The sequence below is a fragment of the Trichosurus vulpecula genome, chromosome 6 (genome assembly GCF_011100635.1).
Source record: "Trichosurus vulpecula isolate mTriVul1 chromosome 6, mTriVul1.pri, whole genome shotgun sequence".
NCBI classification, from domain to species: Eukaryota; Metazoa; Chordata; class Mammalia; order Diprotodontia; family Phalangeridae; genus Trichosurus; species Trichosurus vulpecula.
In genome coordinates, this window is record NC_050578.1 from 169,750,254 (window position 1) to 169,774,949 (window position 24,696).

At 38.9% G+C, this 24,696-nt stretch overlaps 1 protein-coding gene across 1 annotated transcript in view; it reads right to left on the minus strand.

The window, feature by feature from the left end:
• TBC1D1 (TBC1 domain family member 1) overlaps positions 1-24,696 on the minus strand; it is a 300,647-nt gene that overhangs the window by 58,644 nt on the left and 217,307 nt on the right. Inside the window, exons 16-17 of the mRNA XM_036763075.1 lie at positions 7,034-7,195; positions 778-939 (exon numbers count right to left, since the gene is read on the minus strand). Of these exons, the coding sequence (XP_036618970.1) occupies positions 778-939; positions 7,034-7,195 (324 nt within the window). The remainder of the gene's footprint in view (positions 1-777; positions 940-7,033; positions 7,196-24,696) is intronic.

The window sequence follows — 24,696 nt, forward strand, 5'->3', positions numbered from 1 at the left end:
TATTTCTCATAAAAAGTATTCTTATTTGAATTCACCTCAACATGGAGTCTTTACAATTCAAAGAAGGGTAAAGGCTTCATGTTAGCAGGTAAACATAAGTTTTTATTTAATTCTCAATTATGTCTAAAACCAAGTTATGATTTGCCTTACTGAGGTTAATCATTATTATTATATAATATAATTATAAAAATATTCCATAAACACACACTAAGTATATACAACATTCATAATATGATAGCTTCAATGCATGTTAGCAAATAAATGTCTTTGCATATAATTTGCAAGAAGGGATATCTTATCCACATTATCCTGTACTATCTTTCATTAATGTACTCTTCATGAGTTTCACTTTAGCAAAAGAATATTTTAGCTTTTTTTGGGGGGTGGGGGTGGAAATAAGTTCTAATGTTTCAAATCAGAAAAAAAAATTATCCGAATTGAGAGATTCATGCATTCATTCAATAAGAGTGATCACAAGAAAGCTAGCCCCTTTGCAAATATCTCAAATTTTCCAAATGCGCATCGAAACTGACATGCAAATTTTTTCCTCCTCTATGCAAAGAAGCAACTGTCCATTTAAAATCTGGACATTTTAAATAACTTAACAAGACTAAGTTATTACTTTGCAGTACCATTTTAATTAAAAGCTACTGCAGTAAGTTTTTATTGTGAAACATAAAGTAACATCATTAAAAAGCCCAAAGGTATTCCATGCAATGTGTATTTTCCAAACGAAAGAAACTTCAATTTTCATTTCAAATTATTTTGTGGACTTACCTAGGTCAATAAGAATTGAATGCTGGTGGGAGGTTAGCTGTTTTAAGAGTTCTTTATATGGAATATCCTTTGGCTGCTGTTTACCACTTGGAAATTGGTTTTTGAGGTGGTACTGCTCTGCTAAGAATTTCCATATTTCACCACGGTGATGACGAGGTACTCCTTTAAAAAAAAGACATCACAAAATATAACATCTTAAGAATAACTGTCAGATAATACACAATGGGGGCGGCTAGATGGTGTAGCGTATAGGATAGCAGGCCTGGAGTCAGGAGGACCTGAGTTCAAATCCAGCCTTAGATACTTAATCCAAATGGGGTCAAGAAGAGTCAGACACAACTAAAATGACTTAATAGCAATATACAATGGGATCCAACGTGTTATTTAATGAGTAATCACAATAGTAGTCTTCAGTAAGGGAGGAGGAACCGAAATGTAGTTGGCATTATTCTCCTAAATAAAAAGGCCTTCTTTCTACTGGGCATTTTGCGAGACGCAACAACGAAGACTACGCAGTGCCGGCCATCGAGCACTTTACAACAGGGATGCGGGAGTGTGGGAGGAATGAGACATTCACAAATAACCAAACAATATTAAGAAAAGCTCAAACATTTATCAAGAGCCTGCTACATGTAAAGGTACCATGCTGGGCACTGAGGGAGCATTGTCCTGATTCCATTCCCCATCTGGGTCCCTTTGTTCTGGCTGCCTTTATGCCTGGAAAGCACTCCCACTTTAGCTGCGCCTGTTAGAATCCCCAGATTTCTTCAATATTCAGCTCAGGGAATTTTTCCGTGAAGCCTTTTCGGATCCCCACAGCTGCTAGCATCCCTGCCCTTTACATTGCATCTATTTTGTTTAAATGGACATGCTGGGTATTCCATCACCCTGCCTACCCAACAGAATGGAATTTCCTTGAGGTCAGGGATTGGTTTCATTTTTCACTTTGGGTCCTCAGTGGCTAGTACAAAACAGACGCTTCATAAATGCTTGTTGACTGACAGCAAATCCTCATCCCTATCCATAATAATAGTAATCAACCACAGGTCCTCCCACTAATATATAACTTTTCAGTTTACAAAAGCACTTCATAGGGTAAGTAGTTCAATTAGTGTCCCTACTTTATAGGGCCCAGAGACGTTACATCACTTGCGTAGGCTTGTCTACCTCTTGACAAGTGTCTATAGCAGATGATGACTGCCACTTCCAAACGTATGCCTAGTCAGAACAGTGCTTAGCGCCGAGCCTGGCACATCATAGAAGCACAAAACGCCTAACTACCATTCTCAGGGAACACCAAGCCCTAGAAGCGTGCAAACTGACCCCAATTTCAGAAGTCCTGATCTAAAATATTAGAAGGAAGTTTTCTGTCTTTGAGTCTAGTGCCACTTCTACAATGTACTTCACTGCCACTCAAGGAAGAATGTGGTAAGTACTATAAGGGCAGAACAAGATACTAGAAGATTGTCAGGGAGGAGGAAGAGCTCATTTCTAGCTAGGAGTGAACAGGGAAGGTTTCAAAGTAGATATATACCTTGGCACTGAGTGGTGCAGAGAGACAGGCAAGCAGAGAGATAGAATGGCTCTCCTTGAAAAGGGAATTCCTGTACAGAAAGATGGAGATAAGGAAGACCAAAGTGCATTCACAAATAGCAAGCAGGCCAGTGGAATAGATGGGACTGGTGGCTGAGACAGATCATTCCAGAAAGTTAGGGTAAAAACTATGGTATTAATGTGATAGAAGATCTTCCCCATCCATTCAATAGGCCTCAGGTGGGCCTAGGTGGGAAAGCTTGATTATATCTTTGTTTGTAAGTAGGCCTAAGTGCTAAGTAGATGTGGGCACGAAGCCCTCAGGGGTGTTGCTAAGACCAGAGTCAATGGTATGTGCACCGAATTCCAGTCAATCATAAATTCGGCCAATCAGAGACCTGAGCTCTAGTCAATCAGATGCTGGCTAGGACTGTATAAAAGGAGATCCCAGAATTGAAAAGGAGCATAATTGAAGGGGAGTAGAACTGGAAGCAGAACTAAGAGCAGAAGAACTGAGAACAGCAGGAGTGAGAGGAAGACATCGAGGCAGCAGAAATCAAGAGGGCACTGAAGAACAGACATTGAGAGAACCAGGGCCAACGCAGAGCTACAGAAGAGAGTGCTGAGAGGAGAGTTAGGATTCATGAGTGATTGTTTACAGGAAGGCCCTAGCAGGGAGGAAGAGGTTATAGGATGACTTGGTTCCTTGCTATAATATTGTGTTATAATTTCCTTGTTACTACACTAAGGTGGGCTTACTGTTTTTGGAATATAATTGCTACTATATCGAATTGGGGGTATTGGTTCATGGAGTTGATCCTCTGGAGTCTAAATAAATGTTGTACTTCCTCTGCCTTCTACCTAGAGAGACAAAAATGAAAAAAAAAAACAGTCCCTGCTCTCAAAGAGTTAACATTCCACTTAAAGCAATTTTCTTGCTTAAATTAAAATCCAAATTCCCCACATTCCTCTTTTGTTTTTCAAGTCAACAAGCATTTATTAAGTACCTACAATTTTCTAGGCACTAGGGAACACAAAGAAAGGCAAAAACAGTCCCCCTGCCCTCAAGAAGCTTACAATCAAATGGAAGAGCAAACATGTAAATAACTATATACAAACAAGAGACACATAGATTTTTTTTTTTGCTCACTCTTATCTGATTCTTCATGACCCCATGGACCATACTGTTCATGAGGTTTTCTTGGCAAAGATACTAGAGTAGTTTGCCATTTCATTCCCCAAGGGATTAAGGCAAAAAAAGGTTAAGTGATTTGCCTAGGGTCACATAGCTAGTAAGTGTGTGAGGCCAGATTTGAACTTAGATCTTCCCGACTCTGGCCACAGTGCTCTATCCACTGAGCCACCTAGAGATGGACAGAAGGACAGATAGATAGATAGATAGATAAGATAAAGAGATAGAACACATAAACAGATGATATGATAAAGTGGAAATAATCACAGAAGAAATTACTCTCTTTAAGGGAGAAAAGGTAGGATTTTTTTTACAAAGAAAGGGAAACCAAGAAGCAGAGAGAGAGAAAAGGAAGGGAGGAAAGGAAGGAGGGAGAGAGAGAGAGGAGGGAGGGAGGGAAGGAGGGAGGGGGGAAGGGAGGGAAGGAGGAAGGAAACCAGCATTTCTTAGGTTCCTACTATGCGCCAGGCACTGCTTCAAGTGCTTTACAAATATTAACTCATTTGATCCTCCCAACAACCCTGAGAAGTAGGTGCCACAAGGATAGAAAGAATTCTGGGGATGAGGGAAATCTACTACTCCCCTCTCCACACCTAGCGTTTTTTGGCTAGGTGATATATTTCATATACAGCCATATATACATAATACACTTAGACTTGTGATTTCATTGACATAAGGAATTCTCAGATGAGGAAACTCCATCTACCAGTGCAGATCAGCACCTTCACTGCAAATTACAGTCTTAGAAAATTGCTTAGAGAAGGGAGGTTAAGTGCCTGAAGTGACACAGTTAGGATTTGAATCCAGGTCTTCCTGGCTCCAAAGTAAGCTCTCTATGCGTTATCTTATAGCTCTCTCCAATGTGTATAACATTCTTCATACTGTAGATAGAAATAAATGTGGGTAGGGAAAAAAACAAACAAACCAGATGATAAAGGGAGTTGCATGGGGAATTTGGCTTAGGCATTTTTTCTAAATGGAAAAATATTCAAGTAAAAGATGTCATATTTTCTTTTATTACAAAATCACTCCTTACATTTTTAGGACTACTCTATAACCATTCTGATTATGTCAACGAGGATACAGCAGATGCAGGATTATATGAGCAAGTTTATTTTTTATGGTTAAAAAACATCTTTCTCAAAATTAGAGTTGACCTCCAAAACCAGGTTTAATCAGGAAGTACTCTCTTCCCTTCCCTTCACCCCAGTCTGGGCTGGGACCGCTGTTGCTGACGTAGATGGTAGCCTGAAGAGCACCTCTGTCTCTTTTGCTATGCGCCAGTAGGAGACGGGTAAGAGGGAGATGGGCGGCTTGCAGCCTGGATGGTGCCACCTCATCCTCCAGGGCTGCTATTTTGGAAAAGGTCCAGAAATGGTAAATGGAATTTTGTCAGGTTAAAAGACATCATTTTTCCTTTTACTACTTAAATCATCCTTCTTATATTTTATTTTTAGAAGATAACAGGGCTGCATGCATTGATAGAAGGCACACACAATCTGAGATAAATTTACATTTTAAGATTAAAAAAACATATAAAACTTCACACAAGTAGGTGTCAACTTACATACGATGAAGGATGTATTTGACATATGTTGTTTTTAAAACAGACTGACATATTCTGGGTTGACTTACACTTTATCTAAAGTAATTCTTAAGGCAAAGAGAAAGTATGGAATCCTCAGGGACAAAGCGGCTTGTACCCTGTTGCTACAAAGCACCCAGTAAGGCAGCACAGCTCCACTGGCCACGAATCCCAAATGAAAGTCAGTCAAACAACCCACTATCTAAACGCTTAGATCATTCTAGCAGGTGGGAAGGAGAGTTATAAAGAAAGCTGCAAGCACATCCTCAACCTTGGTGAATTAGGGAGCCAGGACTCACTTAAAATCCAAATAATCCAGGTCCCAAATAACAGAGACATCTACATGATCAGATTTAGCTGTCCACAGGAGCTAACAAGTCAGTGAAGTGAATTGAGTGGCTAGAGAAAGATGGGGCTATTCTAGAGTATTTTTCTGGAAGAAGTAAGTTTTAAGCAGACAGAAGCCATAAGAGGGTGTCTGCAGATGAAGAGTATTGCATATTCCAAGGTTCCAGAGAGCAAATGAAGGCAGTTGTAAAAGAGGTCTCACCTGGGATGTAGTGAGAAATAAGAGCAGGTTCTTGAGGGTAAGGAATAATGACAAATTCATCCTTTTATTTCTTCCAATTCTAGCATAGTACCTCATACCTAGTAGGCACCTAGCAAATGTTTGTCTAAATGATGTCTGCAAAGGAAACACCCATAATCCTTCTCATGCGATAAGCCTTTCTATGAGGACTCTTACCTAATTGCCTCTGTGCCTTCAAGAAGATGAGGTACAGGCTCTGCATGATGCAGTAGGTTCAAAAAATGGAATGAGATTTAAAATTGATGAAGATACTGAGGTTAGAGTACAGCTTTCCTACTGGTCACCGTGCGAAGCTTAAAGCTACTAGGAAAACAGTTTCCACAGTAACACTCGGATCCGCTAACTCTTCAAGTCACAAAAAGGTAATTCTTCACCTTGCATGAAACTATGCCTGTGACATTTATCACAACGGGTCTGACTTCTGAATTGGGCTCTTCCTTTCAGCTAATGGTTGGATGGACTGACTGCTGCTTTTCCATTCTCTGCTAGGCCCCTATACATTCTACAATTGGTCACTAATTGTCAGGACAGGGATACCCCCTTTCCACCGTCCTCTGCAGCTTGAAATAAGAGTTAAACTCGTTTAAAATTAATTTTGATTTTCAAGATTGACAACCAAACTAGGAGAATGTCAGAGTTTGGGTGCTTTAAAGAGAGCCAATTAGGCCCACCCACACTCATACCCACTCTCCAAAAAAAAAGTCCTGTTTTCATGGCGGGGATGTGGGGAAGAAGTTGATCTGATAAACTACTATTCAATTTGATGTCTTCACCAATCAATCTAATAAGATTATAGATCACGAACCCTTACTTGAAGGCATAGGAGGGATCTCTACCCACGAGAGAACAGGCATGCCCACTGGCACCTTGCTGAGAAGACCAAGACTATTGCCAGACTGTGTCTGACTGTGGCTCAGAGGCATCAGACTCCTGTCAGAGAAGCTGCCTCTCTTTGTGGTCCATAAAAGTGAGCTGATATACCTGCTCGGCCTTTTGGAGTTCCTTTCGGCTTTATCCTGGCTAAGGAGACAGACCGGCATGTAGCAGAGAAGGCCTAGTCCTGGGCATAGTATCTCCTACCAAGAAGAGGAAATGGCCACCTTGGGATGCCCAGCCTAAGAGGAGAGATTCTGAGCAGCCTTTCCTAGCCAGAGAGATGGCAACATCCAGGAAGCCATGAGATTTCCTGCAGAAGCACATGGCAGAATGAACCATGTGCACGCTCATTTAGCCCCAAGCGACAATGCCCATGGACCACAAACTCGCCTTGGGGAAGAAAGCTGGCAAAGGACTTTCAATTCCTCAGACAATTATGATCTAAGATTCTGTCTTTTCTCCAAAGAGAAATAAAACTTACCTTGACCAACAGCAGAATGCATTTTTTCCATGTCAAACTTAATCTTTGACCTTCCTGGGGTGCTTAACATTTTTTCCCATACTGAAGTTACATCTTTAAGACAAGGAGTGATTTCTTCATAATCAAGCTTCAAGCGTTTATTTAGCAAATCATTTTCAGACGCTAGAAAACAGAAAAAAAATTACTAAATTTTAACTATGTATCATTGTATAAGATAAGCCACAATGCTAACCTTCTATGTCTCATGACCTAAGGTGATCAAGGTTAAAGGCAATAGAAATCACAATGAGCTATACAATGTGGCCCAAGAATGCTCGTTTTGGACTGAGGTTAACTCAGTGGTTATCAAACTTATTTCACTCCTGGCACAGTATTCTTTCCAAGAAGAATCCCCATACACTGAACATTTAAATTGGCAACACTACTGAGGAGTCAGCAGATTTAAGTATGCAGTTTTGCTTCAATAAAAGCAGCAATTTTTCTTGAATTCTTTCTGAGTTCAAGGTCTGGTGTGTTTTGCTGTTATAGCAAATATGTAATAGTAAAACCATACTATAAATTTTGGGGAAGTAAAATCTGTACTAAACAAACTTATTTATAAATTTTATTTTATCTGTAATAACATAGCATCCAAAATTTCATGACAGTCCAGGCAAAACTCACAACACACCGCACATCCCTTTGAGAACCACAGAGATAACTTATTAGTAAACTGGTTTACCTATGAAATGGGCCCTAGTATCAACAAAGAATAAAACAGTCCCAATCATTCAAATCCTTGGCTCACAACTATTTCTTAAAAAGTAGCATGCCGGGGTAGCTAGGTGGCACAGTGAGTAGAGCACCGGCCCTGGAGTCAGGAGGACCTGAGTTCAAATCCGGCCTCAGACACTTGACACTTACACTAGCTGTGTGACCTTGGGCAAGTCACTTAACCCCAATTGCCCTGCCAAAAAGCAAAAAAAAAAAAAAAAAAAAAAAAAGTAGCATGCCTTTGGATTAAACAAGAAACTGGAGTTTCAATGAGCTAATCTGTTTAATTTAAAACTAACTGAATAAGACATTCTACTTAGCATTTTAAAGTTGGAAGTGATGTTAGAGGTTACAGACTCCAATCTAAAGCATTCATAACTTAAAAGGTTGCTTGAACACTTTTAATCTAACTATTTTGTAAGGAAGCCCATTCTACTGTTTGATGGCTCAAATCATAAAAAAGTCTTTTTTTTTAAAGTTTTTTCTTTATTACTGAACTTAAATTTTCCTCCCCATAACTTTCACTCACCAGTCCTATTTCTCCCATAAAATTAACAGAGGTCTGCTGATGATTTCATATGGCAGCTTTTCAATTGCCTGAATACAGCAAACCTAATCAAAGTTTTTCTCATTTTCCATTTTTTTTTACAACTGTTCTTCATAAAATGTAGTTCCCAGAACCCTCAACAACCTAGTAATCCTTTTTCTTCTCTAGTTTGTCCATGTCACTATTAAATATGGCACTTCAAATTCCATACAGTATTCCCACGCTTTAACCCACACAGAATACAAGGATGATCATCTCTCTTGATTTAGATGATATGCTTATTTTAATGCTCCCTAAGATTCAAGTATTAAGTGGAAGTTTACAGGGTGTTCCTAAAGTCTGGACACAGGCAAAAATGCATATTCTCAAGAAATGAAATAAGTGAAATTTTCAACAACATTTTATTTAATTGGAATATTAACAAATAACATCTTCAATATGATTTCCATCATTTGTGATGCAAAGATTGATGTGCTTTGCAAGATTCACATGAACTTGATGGAATAACTCCACACTGCCGTCAATTTTAGCACATTCACTCTTTACGTGTTCAATCAAGTGTGTTGCATCTGTGATTTTCATTGAGTATACCTTCTCCTTGAGCATACCCCAGAGAAAGAAGTCAAGGGGGCTAAGGTCTGTTAATATTCCAAATATTTCAAAATATGCACTTTGCCTCTGTGTCCAGGAACTTAGGAACATAGTGTACATCAAGGAGGAACGAATTTGGAGGTGTGGGTACTCTCCCTATTAGTAGAGACTATATAGTACCTTTGCATCTTAGTAGACAGTCTTCAAGAGTCACTGTGACCAAACATCATCACCTGAAGGCCAACCTGATCATGAGCCTCTTTGAATTTAGCTAAACTGGCCTTCCTACAACAGACAAAGTCCATAGTCAAAGCCTCGCCAGACTGGTAGGACCTTTCATAGCTGGTACTACTCTGTTGGTACAATCTTTGAAAGTCCATTATGAAACTTCTGTGAAATGATGGGTAATCAGCAGAGGAAAAAGAAGGCAGAAGACAGAATGTCACATAGACCAGCTTGGCTGGAACAAAGAGAATGAGAGGGAGGAACATGGGATAGAACAAGTCTAGTTACGATGGGCTTTAAATGACAAAGAGAGGATGTTTTCATTTCCCATGGGGCAACTGGAGTTTAATGAACAGAGAAAAGACTGAATAGACCCTGAGCTTTAGGAATATCAGTCTGGCATCACTATGTGGAAGATAGCTTAGAGAGGCTATCTGTGGGGAGACCGGTTTAGAAGGCTGCTGTAATTTTTTAGGGGAGAGAGGATGTGGGCCCAAATTAGGGTGGTTCTAATGAGTGGGCAGGTTTTGAATTGATAGAAATCTTTAACAAGGGGTTGGAAGAACACTGCTAAGGATGTTACCAAAATTCAAACTTTAACCTACAATGCCATATTGAAAAAACTGATAATAGAGTATATAAAATTCATCCTTATCTTGACTCAGAACTCAGGGATCATTTGCCAAGATGCAGCTCCCCAAATCTTATTCATAAAAATAGGCACCATTGTATTGTTATCCATGAATATATTTACCAACATCAAAATATATTGGTTCTACAGATAAGTACATGACAAAATAAAGACATGTTTTAGATGATAAACTGGTACTCTTTATTGATGTTAATCTTTAAACCCACGTGTGAATGTGTTCTTAAATTGTCCCCCCCACCTGAGTCTGAGAGAGATACGAAAATCATAAATGTACTTACACATTTTAAGCCATGCTTTAAATGACTTATTTTTCATTAGCTTCACTAAAATAATGCCAACACACACACACACACACACTTTTTCCCCTGAGAATATATACTTTTCAATTAGGTTGAACATAATAAACATTCATTTAATCCCTCTCAATTCTTGACTCAGTAAATTTGCTCATAAGTCATTTAAATGAACATCATAAATCTGTTAACATGGAAGAAGAGGAAACCACAGAATCACAGGGATGGAAAGGGACTTAAAAGATTACAGAGTTCAATTTTCTAATGTTACCTATGAGTCAAATGACACCCAGAGCAGTTAAGTGTCTTGCTCACAGAAGCATAGCAAGTTAGAGGCAAACCAGGTAGGAGAATCCAGGTCAAGTGGATTCAGCAAGCATTTATTAAGCACCCGCTAGGTTGTAGGCATTGTGTTAAGCACTGGGGATACAAAGAATGGCAAACACAACCCCGCAAACAGCTATGTACAAACAAGACGTATTTAAAATAAAATATATCTAATTCTTAATGGAGTACTCACTCCTCCCTACCACACTGTCTTACACTGGAATAGCTGGATCAACTTTAAATATGTTACTTGACGGATGTAACTAAGCATGGGTATCTTGTGATATTATGGGCATACCCCCAAGGCTCTGTCCTACGCTCTCTTCTCTTCTCTCTTGAGACTCTCTTACCAGATGACCCTATCAGCCCCCATGAGTTTAATTATTATTTCTACGCAGATGTCTCCCAAATCTGTATTTTTAGCTCAAATCTCTCTTCTGAGTTTCAATCCTACATCAGCAACTGACTATTAAACATTCTGAACTGTATGTCCCATTGGCATCTCAAACTCAATATGTTCAGAATAAAATTCATTATATTTCCCCCCAAATTTCGCTTTTTCTGAACTTCAATCAATCAATTAAGTAGTTATTTAAATAACATACCTACTATGTGCCAAGTACAGTGCTAGGCACGAAGGATAAAGTACAAAGAATGAAGCAACCCCTTTTCTCAAAGGGCTTATATTCTAGTGAGGGAGACAAGTGTACACACACATACATACACCCCATAAACATAAAGTGAATAAATACAATTTGGAAGGGAGAGCACTAAAAGTTGGGGGAATCAGAAAAAGCTTAATGTAGAAGATGGTGCCCAAACTGTATCTTAAAGGAATTCTAAAGGGTTATGTGAGGCAGAAGTAAGGGGGGAATGCCTTCAAGGCATGGAAGCCTGGACTGCAGCATGTAGCAAGGGAGTGACACTCAAAGAGGCTGGGGGAGGGAACCAGGGCATGCACAGGGCTTTAAAAGCAAAAGAGCATCACTAATTCGTTCAGTCATCCAGCTGTGCAATCTCACTGTAATTTCCACTCCTTACTTTCTCTCATCCCACATATGTCAGGGTTGCCATATTTCACTGTTTCTCTCTCCAACATCTCTTGAATTCATCCTTTACCCTACTCACAGTCACCATCCTAATTCAGGCCCTCATCATTCAAAGTGTGGACTATTTCAATAGTTTTTTAATTTCCTTGAAATGTATTTCTCCATTTAAATCTCTTTCTACACAGCCACCCAAGTAATTTTCTTAAATCACAGACATCATCATGTCCTCCCCTGCTCAATAAACTCAAATGGCTCCCTATTATCTCTAAAATAAAATATAAATTCTGCTTTACATTTAAAGCTCTGGGTACTTAAAACTAGCCATATTCTTCCCTTCCAGTTTTCCTATACATAGTCTTTGTTTTCTTTTCTTTCATAGTCTACAGTCTAGCCAGACTGGTTGTCTTGCTATTCTTCAGACATGACACCATATCCCCCAACTCCAGATTCCCCTACCTGGAATGTTCTTCTTCCTCCCCTCCACTTGGAATGCCTAGTTTCCCTCAAGGCTCCTTTTTCATGAGGCCTTTCCCACTCCCTCATATACTAGCACCTCCCCTCAAAGGTTACCTTGTAAATGTGTTGTTTGAAGGTTTTGGCTCTTCCTTTAGAAGGTAAGCTAGCTGAGGGCTGGGACTTGACTGCTCTGCCTTTAGTCTCTGTTGGGTATGTAGGAGGCACTTAATAAAATGTAATGGATTTAATTCACCTAAGATAATATTCAAGGTACTGAGATTGCCAAATTTATGTAACCAATATTGATCATTAATGAGAAAGTCCAAAATAGACATGGTTAAGTTTTTACAGTAGAGTGCCTACTCATTGGAGGACAGTAAGAGGGACAGCATAAGACAAAGAAAAGAATACCGGAGAACTGTGAGTTCAAATCCTGTCTCTGACATTTACTAGTAAAAACTCTTCACAATCTGACCAGCTGATAACACATGACTCCCCATCATGTACAGCCTTCTAGTCAGACTGGCCTCCTCGCTGTTTGTTCCCTGTCTATGACATTCCACCTCGAATTTCTGTGCCTCTGTAGAGCCTGGCTTCCACATCTATAAGGCTGTCATTTTTTCCATCCACCTCTTGGATCCAGTAGCCCTCTTCAAGGCTCAGCTCAAGTACCTACAAGCAGCCTGTCTTGATTCCTCCACACTCCCCAGCTGGTGCTGGTGTTTGTCTCAGACCAAAATTACTTTATATATTACTTTGAATTTACTTAGTATAGATGGTGTTCCCCTCCTACTCCTCAACTCCCAGTAGAATTAAGCACTTCAAGAAGATGGCTCATCTTATTTTTGTCTTTGTATGCCCACCTAGCACAGCAACTGACATATAGTGATGCTTAAAACATGCTTGAACTGAAGTGAACTGAAGTAGCGATGGACAAGTTTCTTAAAATCTCAGGGCTTTGGTTTCTTCGTCTGTAAAACGGGGATAATAATATCTGCAACATCTACTCTACAAAGAAAGTTGTTATGGGTTTCAAATGAAATGCTCTGAAAAGCTGAAAATACTGTACAGATGTCAACTGTTATTATTCAGGAATACTAAAAGCTACATTAATATTTCTAGATGGTCCAAGAACTACATCATTCTTAGTTTCTGCTGTTCCCCCTTTCTACAACTGTTACTATAGATGTAGAAGGGGCCTATGAAGGAGTAAAAATTATATGTGCTTTTGTATTTGAAGAGGGTTAAACGTACCCTGTGAGCTTCATGAGTTCCTAGAGCCACAGTCAAATCCATCACTTGGTGACCAAAGTTCTAGTGATAGGCCTCTTTATTTCCTTTGTTAGTATGGTCATCAGACAAGAGATTACACTCTACCACCAAGCCTGACCTCAGATTCCTTATTAATAATTAAATTTTCCAAATTTATAAATGACATATTAACAGCACCAAGACCAAGAACACTACAAAGACTTCTTAGTGAAAGCCAGGTCTTCTAACTTCAACCTTAATACTCTACTTTATCAAGTTTCCTTTCCTTGAAACAGTTATATAATATTTTTTTTTTAAAAAAAGATACTTTTCCAACCTTCCAATCTTAAGTATGGGTGCTGTGAAGTCAGGGAATCCCTGCCACAGAAACTGATTATAGTCACCTACTTTCTTTCAGTTCTTAAGACATGTAAAACACATAGTCACGGATTAGCCCATAACCTGAAAGCCTAACTGTCTACCCCCTTCAAGTACTTAGCCAGGCCAGGGCTTCCTTTCTCCCTGCCTTGGAGAGTCTCTTAGAACTGTTCCCTTTCTATCCAAGACATGGTCATATCCTCAGCGGATCAGTTACTTGCTAATCATTAAAAGTGGTGAAACATAACTTTTATTACTTTGGTCCTTCATGAAGTGACATAGAGTTTAACTTAAATGAAAGACCATTTTTAATCTCATTTTCCTTTATTACAAATTTTCTTTTAGAAAAACAAGTCAAAAGGCACAATGTTGCCCAAATAATAGCAATTACCAATACTGGTTTTATAACTGACTTTATCTAGTTCTTTAAACATCTGTAAAACTTGGCTCTGGGGAAAAGATGAAAAATCTCATCTTCTTTCCTTGCTGAGGTGAAGGACTAAGTATGGAATGATGCATATACCGCCAGATATGGTTGAATTTTGGATAATACGATAATAGATATTGAGCCGGAATAGAACACAGAGGTCATTTAATACAATTCCTTCATTTTACATATGTTTGGGTGATTTTGTTTTCTCATCCCTCTTTTTTTCCAGATCTTTATTACAAGGGATGGTCCAAGGTGAAAGTGATTCCAAAACACAGAATATTAACAAAAATGATTTTTTTAAAAGTCAGCAATTCACTTAACACACACGGGGTTCCTCTGAATTTTAACGAAAACAAAAACCCCAAAAGCCAAAATGATAGGTATCATTATCCCCAACTTACAGATGAGAAAACTGAAATTCAGAGAGGTTAAATGAGCTCTCCAAGGTCACACAAATAGTAAATATCAGGCATAATCAGAACTTCCTGATTCTAAGCCAAGCACTCATTTATCTTGCTCTCAGTTGAAAATGTTTCTGATAAAACCTTTTTTTTTCAACTGATACCTGACCTTTATACACATCACGGCCATCTTTAATTGGGGTAAACAATGGATAGAACCTCAGAAGTGATATTGCACAGTTTGACGAAAGACACAGAAAAGACGAAACGCTGGTAGCTTATTGTTGGACTATTAAAAAGGCATTTGATTCATTAAAGCCAAATGCTGCCTTGATAATAGCACATGAGCTAAGCCTTGAAAGAAGCTAGGGAATAAGGGAACCTAGGAGGAAAAGGTGAAGAAGGAGGATACGTTTGCATAATGGCAAAAAGTAGATTGCCAAGTTCAGGGAATAGCAGGTAAGCCAGGTTTGGCTGGAATAAAGAGTACTTGAAGGGGAATAAGTTATAATAAGCTTGGCAAGGTAGGCTGAATTCAGATTTTGACAGGCTTTAAATACCAATCTAAGAAGTTTGGATTCTATCTTATGGGCAAAAGGAAGCCGCTGAAGACTCTTGAGCCAGGGTCAGACTTTCAAACTTCTGCTTTTTATTTTTCTTTCTTTTTTATGTTTTCTTGTATTTGTTGTTTTTTAAATCTATATTCATTTAAAAATTTATTTTCAATTCCAAATTCTCTCTCTCCCTCCAGCCTCTCCCCCTGCCCACTGAGAACACAAGGAATATATCTATTATATAAATCATGCAAAATATATTTCTATATTAGCCATGTTGCAAAAAAAAAAAAAAAACGGAAAAGGAGAGGAGAAGACAGGAGAGGAGAGAAAAGAGTTTTTTTAAAAAATATTTTTCAATTTGCATTCAGTATTCATCAGCACTCTTTGGAGGTGGACAGTCTTTTTCATCATAAGTCCTCTGGAATTGTCCTGGATCATTTTATTGATCTGAGTAGCCAAGTCTTTCACAGCTGACTGCCATTACCACACTACTGTGAACAATGTTCTCCTGGTTCTGCTCATTTCACTTTGTATCAGTTTATATAGGTCTTCCCAGGTTATTCTGAAACCCTCCCCCTCTTATCATCTCCTAAAGTATAATAGTATTACATTATAATCGTATACCACAACTTGTTCAGCCATTCCCAATTGACAGGCATCCCCTCAATTTCCAGTTCTTTACCATCACAAAAAGTTGCTATAAACAGTTTTGTACATGTGGGTTCTTTTCCTTTGTCTTTGATCTCTTTGGGGTACAGACTTAGCAAACTTGTACTTTTTAGAATGACTGTTTTGGCAGATACGTAAGATCAATTAGCTTGGGGGTGTGGGGGGGCAGGGAGAGACCAGGTTTTATAACCACAGGACCTGGGTGGCAGGTTCAGTTCTGACTCTTACTAACTCTGTGACTAGGCTAGTCACAATGTCCCTAAGTTTGATTGATATACACACACACACACACACACACACACACACACATACACGTATGTGTGTGTGTGTGTGTGTGTGACACTAAAGTAATCACAGGATCATAATGAAGAAATCACTATATAAATATGAACTGCTGCTAGTATTTTTAAGTCTACAAAACAGAGGCAAGGTCATGTGGGATAAGAACAGATGGAAAACTCAGTCCAGATGGTTTGCAACAATAAGGAATTTATTTAGGAATGTGTGGTGAGCTAAACCAGGATTCCAGGGAGGGGCTGATATGGCCAATTCATGCAGATGATATATTGATATTATGACATCACCTAATTTCTGGGGACCATATTCTGGGTGGGTTTTTTTTTCTTCCCCCATTTTTTAAGTGGAAATCATATCTCCAGGGTTAGAGAAAAAATTCACTAGCCTCACAAAAAAATGAAGCTGAGTAACTCTGAGCAGCTACATGGGAACGGAGGAAAAATGCTTCTTTGCCCCTCTTATCAGTCCATCATACAATTATCGCTTTGTCACTTGCATATTCTACCCTGTAAAAATTAAACAGATGATAGTTTCAGAGTTTCTTACTTTTAAAAAAATGAATGAAACAAAGGAAAGATTATTGTTATCATTGTTCCCTTCTCAGAAATATGGAAACCTTGACGAACAAGTTTTTGGGTACAGATTACAGAAGAAAAAGAATAGTACGGGGGGACTTGAAGTTAAAATTACTACTATACATATACCAACTGATTAAAGGAAAGAGCCAAGTGACTTAAATGGAGACGTTATCAACAGAGATATTCAACTTGAATAGTGAGAAATAAATTTTCATTCCCAAAATGAGTGGCACAGACACACATAAATATAAACTCTCTCTCTCTCACCAGTGAGGTCTGATATAATTTTCTTTCCTTCCTTTCTTATCAAAACCAATTTTTGCAGTGTCGAACTAACTTATTTAGAATTTGATCAGAGAGAAGAGGGAAGAGATGGTGAGTATGGTCCATCAATTCAACAAACATTCATTAATCACCTACTGAGCACAGAGCACTTCTAGGTATTAGGATAAAATAAATTTAGTTAAGATCTCCATGCACCCAAGGGTCCCCTGAAATAGAAGCCAACTGGGCCTAATGAGGACTCTCTGGAAGAAACTCTGGACCAAGGTGGCTCCTCTGTTCCTATATCCTGTGGATAGGTTGTGGACGCCTAGGAGTGCCCAAAGGCAAGGAGTAAGGATACTACATCCTCTAAGACCTGAGGGGAGAAAAATAGGTAAAGAGACTGAGTTTTGAGGAGTGGAGCAGATAAACTGAAGATTCCTCTTTGATGGCCTTGACTTTAGTGAAATAGGATGCTCCATCATTGGTTATAAGGGGTGGGGGAACATTTAGCCTGAAGGAGAAAGGAAAACATTTGAAACAATGCCTTGTACCTCTAGTAGGGGGTTGAGGGGAAGGGACAGGGAGAGGCGGTATTAGTACTTCTCTTCTTTCTATAACTTCTCAGTAAATATCCCTTTTGAAAAAACTAATTGATGTAAACTAGTTAAAGGACACTGGGGCAATATAGGATATAGAAGAGATACTAACTGTAGCTGGTGATTAATATTAGAAAAAACACACTGCAATGGGACCTTGGGAGAACAGAATTAGAAAAGAACCCCCTCCTCCTCCTCCTCCTCCTACTGCTACTTCTACTTACTAGAACCCTGAGGGAGGGGAGAGGATACGAGATTTAGTTAGTCTTGCTCTGGAGAGACCCAATTCAGTACAAGTTGGGTTAAGGACTCCCCAGAGATCATAAAGGTTACTTATGTTAAGAAGGGAATGGTTGCCTGGAAGCAGTGAGAACCCAAATGAAGTTATGTAACATGGCTGTCACTTAAGACTCTTATAAAGTAGATGGGCAAAATGTTAGCCAAGAATGTTGCATTGGTAAAAGGGACTTGAATACCAAATAAAAAATTGCTTCCCAATCCCTATGCCCTATCCTAGGAGATGCTATAAAGTATTTATTCCCCTTCCAAGAATTATTTTAAAATAATTATAAAAATGAACTTGGAACATGTCCCAAGCAGCTTTTACGAGTTGGAACCTTGTTTAAAAATCAATATATTACACTGGCACCATTGCTTTAATGTCTTTGCCTGATATGTGCTCAATGACTCATTGCTCTAATGATGCATTAGTCTACTATAATATGAATACACTGTCAATCTGAGGGTATATTCATGCAATAAATAAATCATAAGACAACTGTTACCTTGATGAATTAGTAGGGTTATAGGTCATCAAAAAAACAATCCTATATATTACTGGATGGATCCATCCGAAGTTAAAAAGACATTAAGGTAATTTTAAAATAACTTTAAAACTTCCGAGTGATAGCTAAAAGATTAAGAGGACAAAAGTTTGAGAAAATTATTAACTAATTCTTTGTTCTTACACTTAAGGAATGTTTGGAGTTGAAGGAAAATTAACTTGGTCGTCTCTGTAATAGTATGTAGGCCTACAGTACCTTTATTCCAAGATGTTTGGGGGGCAGAGACATAATAGCCCAAGTCAATAACCTTCTGCAAATAGTATTTAAAAGAAAACTACTGCCTCCAAAGGATTATCAGAGCAAAACAATATTATTTAGGGGCACTATATTAACTCCGGTTATTTTATTTTCAAATCCTCGTAATAAGATTCTTGAGGAAGTATTGTGGCTAATTATGCAACGGCAGAAACCAGGACTTAATGCCATGTCTGTTCTTCTCCTACTTAAGAAGTTTAATTTATATAATTAGACATACTTTGATATGTCAAAAGCATTCTATCTCATCAATACGGAGACTCCCTCCAGGGGTATATATCATAACCTATCCACGCCTTTTTGCCCTGTATGACTCTCGTCGCCTCCCATACATCCTCACAAAGGTTTCACCTACACTGTTGGTGCCTCCTAGAATTCTCTTAATATTGGAACATACAAGATGCCCATTTGCTATCCCTTGCTCTCAACACATGACCAGTCTATTTTCTTTTCTAGTCAACACATCTTTACGATGACTTCCCTGGTGGTCAAGAACTATAGCCTACTTGTACCTAAGACATGGCTCCCCATTACTCTTTGTGTGACTCTCAACTTTAGTTCTACAGAAACAATGGTATTTAATTACTTGCAGCCATTTAGCAACATCAGAAGAATTTTTACGTCAAAAACAAGGGCTTTAGTTTCTGGGAGAACCTACCTTATTAAAAAAAACTACACAATTATGCGAAGGCAGTCTCACCAGATTTCTTTCTACCGTTCAATGTCCACGCAAGATATATGTACTGACGAACTAAATTCACTGGTTCTTTAGCCAAGTGTATAGAACTGTCCAAGGAATAAGCGTTCTTCATCCACTAGGTTTTTGCCCTGTGGATAGGTAAGCTGAATTATTCCAGGTGATTACTGATCTCATTTAGAATATTCTGCATTGTTTTAGGGCACCTGGAGGACCTTAGTATCTGCAGGGAATCCCTCTCCCATTGGGTTCTTTGTTAGATATCTTCCATGATAGTGGAAAGTGCTTTTAACAAGCATGTTTCCTTGTTTTGTTGCGGAATTTCTATTCAATCATCAGAGAGCTGTCAAGCAAAGTAGATTCTGCTGTTACAAGGACTCTTGTATCATTTTGATGTACATCCACCTTGTTGGAGAAAAGCAGTTAAGGAGATGATTGAATGAAATGCTTTTATATAGTGTGCTCAACAATAATAAAAAAATGGAATCTCTGCTCTACATTTTTCAGTCTATTGTGCCATTGAAGAAGATAACTTGAGAAAGTCTGCCTGTCCTCTGTCATGAGTGCCTCAAGGACGTCACCTCTACGTTCCTTAGTGCCATTTCTGCCTTCTCATGATACATGTCAGGGACTGGGAAAGACTTTAAGAGAATCAACCAGCGGTAGGTCTACCTGGTTAGGAAAATCTCTAGAGCTCTCTTCCACTTGTCATCATCTCTTGTTCTCTATTCTCATCTGTAAGTATCTCCGGGATAACTTTACTTAGATAGTTGTGCCTGAGTTTTCTTTATACCTGCTTTCCCCTTCACCACTTTTCTATTTTATGAGGCAACATGGCTGCTTGCAATCCACCGTATCTCTCTGCCTAGTCAGATTAAATGTTTGCTGGCTCAGGTGGTTTCTAGGCTCTCTTGGTCTCTTTGCTGTGTCTATTGATCTGAATGACAAAAATCTGTGTCATTTTATCTATTTCTCATATTATATCATCACCAAACATATTGATTAATAAACATTTATTAGGCAATGGTATGCTGTGTGCCAGGTACTGTGCTAAATGCTGGGGATACAAAAAAGGAAAAAGACAGTCCCAAATTTCAAGGAGTTCATAATTTAATACGGAAAACAACACACTAATAACTATGTACAAGTAAGTTTTATTATGCAGGATAAATTAGAAATAAACAGAGGGAAGCAACTAGAATAGAGGCACCAGGAAAGGCTTCCTGTAGTTATATAATTAGTTGCCATTTAAAAAAAAATTATCTCCCTAAGGATGTTTTTAAAAAGAGAATTGAGAACTAAACTAATATGTACTAAGTTTTATCAGTACTTAATCAAGAAATGCATTGGACAAATTTATGGGCTGATGTTCTGCCAAATTAACAACATTTATCCAATGAAATAATGGAGATCATCTCAACAGAGAAGAGCAGTTTTTCATACAGGTGCAGTTATATCTCTTCATTCATCATTAGCCCACCAGTCCCTAGAATAACCAAATAACTGGGGTGATCTTTATGATGTAAGGACCTACTCTCTTAACTTGATCACCTATGCTGAAGCTCTAGCTTGGGTGAGGGAGGGTGCAGTAATACCTGCTACCACTGTTATGGCTGTTAATTCCCAAACAGCTCATATAGCGGTCAAACCTGATAGGTGAAGGGTGGGGAATCCCATTAAGACAGCCACTAAAATAGTAGTGATTCCTGGGAGTTTCTAAGGGCAGTAAAAGCCAAGAAAAGAGCCACTTAGCAGTTCCCATGTAGTTAATCTCACAGGCAGAAAGCTACCCTTCATCCCTGAGTGCCTTTATCCTAAAAAGGTATGAAGCAACAGATGGGGAATGTTACTAGTTTGTAACTCCCAACAGTTACCTGACTTCCTAGGGAACATTGTCTACATCCCACATGGATACCGTACACAGTAGTTTACTTTCAGATATGACTATAGCATGATTTGCTCCATATTTTCCGTCCCTAGATATGTATACTACAGATGGCCCCTACAAAAACAAATATGGTCCTGAGTAACAGCTATTCTTTTCTCCAGCTGGTATCAGTAAAGCATTAGACAAGATGACAACCAATTTAGGGATGAAGAAGCTATAATAAAAAGTATAACATTGGAGAATTTCTGCTGGAAACAATTTATAATCATATCTATTCTGAATACTGCCTCCCATTCCCATGATAAGAATTTGTGCTCTTTCAATTATAGGAAACAGGGCATGGAGAGCTTAAATAAATGATTTTTCATTCATTCATCCAGAATTGAAAGGAACTCGGATGTAATGTAGATTACCCTCCCTCATTTTACAGATATAAGTGACTGGCCCCAAGTCGCAAGGTAAGCATTAGAGGGAGGAGTTAAATCCCAGGTTTTCTGACTTCAGAGCCAGCTTTTTCCCCAAACATCATTCAAAAAAATCTCCGTGAGACATGAATAAATCCTACTACTTCTAGCTAAAATTCCACAGAGAACAATAAAGTTACCCAGAAAGGGCAATGAGATATGAGATTCATGATCCGTCCTACATTTTATTCAAGAGAAAAACATAATTTTACTTTTCGGTATTTATTTTATTTTACTCTTACTTTAGTGCAAAAAATAAAAATGTTCACTCTTCTATTGTCTCCTTCTTCTCTTTGGTAAACCATCCCCTCTGTAGCCTGCAATGTGACTTGACATATCAATGGATGTGCTTGACTTTCTATAGATAAACAGGATAATCGATCAGAACAATTAGGTATTTTTATCTCCCCCCCATTCCAGCTATTTATTTATTTGCTTACAATATATTTTAACTACACCTAACAATTCCACAAATAAATGTAGGTGGTGACGAGAGAGATGGAAGAAGAAGGACAATACAGGTTTGGTTATATAAGGGGTTATTATAATTTAGATTGGCATAGCATTAAAACAAATATTAGTCATGAAGCTTTGTATCACAAGTTGAATGTCAGTTGTATAAAATGAACATTTTACATAGGTTTTAGAAACACAGGAAATTCTAAAATGAATCTTCCTATAAGGTCTTGGGAAGAATTATTATCTCTGACTCACATACTGTACTTACTTCTACTTAAATCACAGCGGATTTGATTTTACTTCCCTTTCATGTCCTTCCCTCAAGACCAGGAGGTGACACCCTGAGATGGTTTCCCATGTATCATGTTTACCGTATCTCCCTTCAGAATCTGTAGGCTATTTTGAAGAATGATTCCCTGTACGTCAGCTACACGGTCCCCCTATGGAAAAACATGAAATCCTGGACTTCTCAGTCTACAGGTAACCATGCCAGTTTCCTCATCTGTAAATTGGGGATAATCACAGTGCCTACCTCACAGAACTACCTCGAGGATCAAATGAGATAACATATGCACATCGCTCTGCAAACCTTAAAGTGCTATATATATGCTAGCTATCGACATCAACACTGTTATGTGCAACTAGATACAAGCAAAACTACTGCAGCAAATCAGATTCAGGACACCACGCTGCTGATCAATGAATGGAAACAGAGCTGGCCTACAAACTTCCAAGTATACTTTCTCTCGCAGTAAGAACTGCTCACAGCTGGGCCCAGCAACATGGATGACTGGAGTTAGTCAACACCACTCTGTAAGACTAAAAGGAGGCACAGAGTGGTGCCGTGTGAAACTCTCACTGAGGACACACAGTATAACTTTTTGAAATGTTCAGGAGACTCAGTCTAGCCAAAAGATTTTGATTCAGCCAAAAAAGTGAAATCTATCTTTTTCCTTTCCTTTTTCCTCTTCCTTTCCTAATATTCTGATGTTTTCTTCTCATCAACAAAGCAGTTGCCTAAAAGTAATGGAAATACAAAAACTAAAAAGCGTAACCTCAAGAGATGGATTTTTATCAGCACCTGGTGACACTGACATGTAACTACATTTGTGGTTCATGAGCTCTCGGAGAACAGGAATTTAGGGGAGGGGAGAGGGGCTTTCTCTGTATTCCAGCACTCAGCACATTATCTGATATACAGTGGCTAGCTGACTGTATAAAAACTCTTTGCTTCAGGGAGGAAAAAAAAAACATTAAAAGTCCTAAGGAATAGCCCTCAAATAAATTTTTCTTTAGGAAAAGTGATCTAGCATTAACACTGGCAGTGAGAAAAATCCACTCTCACTCATAGTAAGGGTATAGGTCATCTGGCGTAGAGCTGACCTTGACCTTTTCTGTACGAACATGCAAGGCCCATGGCTTTGTTCCAATGCTGCTCTCAGCAGCCACTGCCCGTTGTCAGAAAGGCCTCTCCAGCTTCAAGGACTGCCCCTGGTGTTGTTCAATAACCCCCTAGCTATGCTCTCAGTCAGCCAGGCTGGGAGAAGCTGGCTGGTAGCTCTCTCCTGAAAGTTGGGTGACAAAGAAGTCCGAACCTTTGTTGCTATGGATGGGGCATAAATGGAAGGCAGTTCCTGCAGATTTTGTTAAACCTTAAAACCTTACATAGCAATGGCTAACAGTGTCAAAAAGCTATGGAGAGGTCAAGGAGGATGAGGATCAAGCAAAGGTCATTATATTTGTCAATGGGAAAACAACTTTGGTCAAGAGGTGGGGCCAGAAGACAAGTAAGGGCTGAGAAATGAGTGGGAGGCAAAGACTCTGAGGATAGATACATTTTTCTAGGAGTATAATCATAAAAAGGTAGAGAGACATAGGAATATAATAACAGCAAGGTGGGATCAAGTGACAGTTTTTAAGGACCTACATATATTCTGACCCTCCTCCACCTCCTACCTGAACTTGGACTCTGCCCCTAGGACTCTGGGCTTATAGGTAGGCTATTGCCTGGTCTCACTCAGAATCAGACCATCAAGTCAATTCCTAACCATTATCTTCAGTCCCAGCCACCACATGTCTACCATTGTCCTCTCATACTTTCTAGCCCCTCTTTATGTGTATGTGACTTCTTCCCTTATTAGAATGTAAATTCTTTCAGGGCAGGAGATGCTTGTTTGCTTTGTGTCTGTACCTTCAGTGCTCAAAAATCAATTAATGTTTATTCATTCATCCATCCACCCACACATCCACCCACCCACCCATCCATCCATCTATATCTGAAGGCAGCAAGAAAGGATCCAACAAGTAAGGACGAACTGAAGAAGAGAGGGAAAGAATAATTAAAGAATGGGATGATGGGCCCAATAGAAGGGCTGGTATTGGGAAGGAGAATGGTCCCCTCTTCCATTAAATAGTGGTGCAACCCTGGACAAATTATTTTCCTTCCCAGGCCATAGTTCCCTCATCTGTAAAATCAGGAGGCTGGACTAGTTATTCTCTAAGGTGCCTTCTAGCTATAAAACTATGATTCTATGAATAAAATTTAAAGTTTGCCGAAAGGATCATGAAATTTTCCCAGAATAGTAATAAAGAGGCTTTTCATATATTAAAAGTTTAAAAACCCTGTTTATACAAAGGCAAAATCTGCTTAGAGTATATCCCCTTCATTTCTTTCTCAGTGAGTAGGTGAGGTGAGGGCCTGGATAAAATTCTGAGAACAGCTCTTCAAATTTATC